General features: G+C 41.3%; 1 protein-coding gene across 1 annotated transcript in view; it reads right to left on the bottom strand.

The window, feature by feature from the left end:
* Positions 705-2,716, bottom strand: part of LOC107647846 (xyloglucan galactosyltransferase MUR3) — a gene marked incomplete in the record, with an annotated part of 2,528 nt that continues 516 nt past the window's right edge. Inside the window, 1 exon segment of the mRNA XM_021104282.1 lies at positions 705-2,707. Within this exon segment, the coding sequence (XP_020959941.1) occupies positions 1,084-2,707 (1,624 nt within the window).

Below are 2,716 nucleotides of genomic sequence, written 5' to 3' on the forward strand. Positions count from 1 at the left end.
ATCCATTAAGGACAAAAGCTATGATATCTCACACCCAACCTGAAGTTCATTCCAAAAAGGTTATTAGGCATGGTTGGTATCTATTTACATTTGAAGTGTCTCTAATTTTAGAATTTTGTAAAAACAATTTTGTCATAAAACATGAAAAATAAAACTAGAAGATTAAAACAAAGACCAATTAGAACTTAAAGATTTCCACGCGTGCCAATTACGACATTCACCCCATTCAAATACAAAGAAATAAATGAAACCTCACAGTATGTTATTGAGAATTGTATCTCAATTAAGTAGAGTCATCAGAAGGTAATCCAGACTAAAAATATATCACAACAGAAGACATAAAAGACATCACAAAGATACTCATCATAGTGAATCAAACGGAGTATTTCACTGTGCCTAGCATTTTCTTCTTTGTTTTCTTGCTAAAAGCATGAATTATACACGTAAAATGATTATGTCAACTAATACAAACAAATGAAAGTACTATTATTTTAGGTAAGAAACAGAGCAAACAATCAAACAAATGGAGAAGTAAAAAATTGTATGACAATTATTTTTCATGGTCATAGAATGAAAGTGATCTTGTATCTTCCAAATGTAGCCATGCTTCACTATAGTATCAAGTCTCTAGCATACATCCATGCAATGTTGATGCATCTACCAACAGATATAAAGACCATTCAAGTGCACACTTCAACACATGATTAACCATAATTTTGTTTATATTGCCTATAATATGAATCAAGTGAACAAAAGTATTGTATCAAATAATTATTAAACCTTGGAGAATACATCTAGGAGCCACTGAGAATACATAATGTTGAAACCAGACAGAAAAAAAAAGAATCTATATATAACAAAACTGTAGAAAGCAGAGTATATCTATCTCTTCAAGCCGGAGGTTCTCAACAAAGAAACCTGCATAGTTAACTCGCATACAAATTCTGCAGCAAGTTCAAGACTCCAGCAATTGATTTTCTACCTGTTCTTCATCCCTAATTCGGGAAATGATTTGAGTCTGCATTAATCCACACTTAGAAGCCTCCAGATCATGAAATTCGTATCTCCAATTTTGATGAATCACTATTGGCTTCTCTGCTCATTTTTCCAAGAATTCTTTGCAGCTTCAGCAGAGGTATCACTGGATTCCCCATTGCCATCCTTCGGCTTTGAGAAGAAAGGATCCCATTCATGAGGCCCAACCTCGCGCTGCCCCTCATCCAACAATGCATACTTCCAACTGTTCTCCTCAATGAAGTTCTCATCTGTGCGGCCCTCGATCATGTCCTTCCTCAGATTGGTAACCTTGTCAATAATTGCTTGCACCGAAACATCAAACGCATCCTTAAGGGTCTCTAACTTGGAACGAGGATCTGCATACACTAACCTAGGAATGAGACTAATAACCTCCTCCCTCATGATGCTCACTTGCTCCGGTGGAATCTCACTAAGCCTCTCCTCAATGCTCACATTCCTCTTGCGAATATCATCCTCAGGGATGAACACGGAATACTTGGTGTAATTCTTAGGAAGATGCCAAGTATATTGTGTATAAGCTGAACCCGGATGGAAGAAAACAGGAATGCAACCAGCCAGCATTGAATCAAAAGCGGATCTTCTCGTGTACGAATCGCCCTGTGGCTGAAGGCAGAATAGTGAACTCTGAAACATCTGCATAATGCTGCTAGGGGAATGGCATTTGCTCTCCCCGAAATCACACTCCAAGAGCTTTCCAACTTTTGAACTCCTGCACTGCTCAATTATCTGCCCCCTAATGGATTTCGGATTGTCCGGGCGAGGCGCTCCTGCAAATGAGAACAACCATTTCCTCTTCAACTTCCTCATTCTATCCTGCCAAACAAAAACATCTTCATCTTTGGCAGGGTGAAAATATGTCGGATAAGGGATCCCATAATCATTGGCATTCCAAGGACTGGATTCAACCACAAGCATAGACATGTTCTTTGCCGCAGGCAAGAACAGAAGCTTGTTCCCCCAATCAGATTCTTCCTCACTCAACCTCCTGAAATCCCATGTTATCCTTCCAGCAACAAGAAAATGATCCTTCCCGCCCATGATCTTCCATTCCGGTCTTTTCATGAGCCAATCAACCAAATCAAGCGACGCAGCGTCCCTCATTGAGATATTGTAGCCCCAAAGGTACCGTGCAATGTCGAATCCGGCGTAGAACGGCACGAAGAATGCGGCGGCAATGGAGGAATCCTTGGTCAAGCACTCGTACTGCTTCATCCTGTTGCTGAATATAACATCAACTGCGAACTGGTTTGTGGCGTACCAACCGGTGTTGGAGAAAACACCTTCAACGTTCTCGAGAGGTGGACCAAGGCCAGCATTTGTGGTGAACTTGCACATGTTCGTCCAAAGGCTCAAGCTTCTGCACTCTTTGAGCATGTCCTCGTTGAACCTCGATGGAAGGTCGTGGACATAAATGTACTTTCCAGCGCAAGGGTCGTTCTTGTTGTCTGCGGTTGTCAGCGCTTTCATGAAGGGGAAATTCCTCTCCTTTAGAGGAGAATTATTAGGGTTTTTGTTTAGGTTTTGGGAATCTGAATCGAGATCGGGGAAGCCAATCTGCTTCCGCGGCGGAGGCTGGAGCCGCTGTACAGGTAATTCATTGGAATCATCATCTTCGTCTTTATTGGCGTCGAAAGTAGTGGGGTTGATGAACTTAGCGGATTGGTCAACAGCGGAGGAG

This window comes from Arachis ipaensis, chromosome B06 (assembly GCF_000816755.2).
Source record: "Arachis ipaensis cultivar K30076 chromosome B06, Araip1.1, whole genome shotgun sequence".
Classification (NCBI taxonomy): domain Eukaryota; kingdom Viridiplantae; phylum Streptophyta; class Magnoliopsida; order Fabales; family Fabaceae; genus Arachis; species Arachis ipaensis.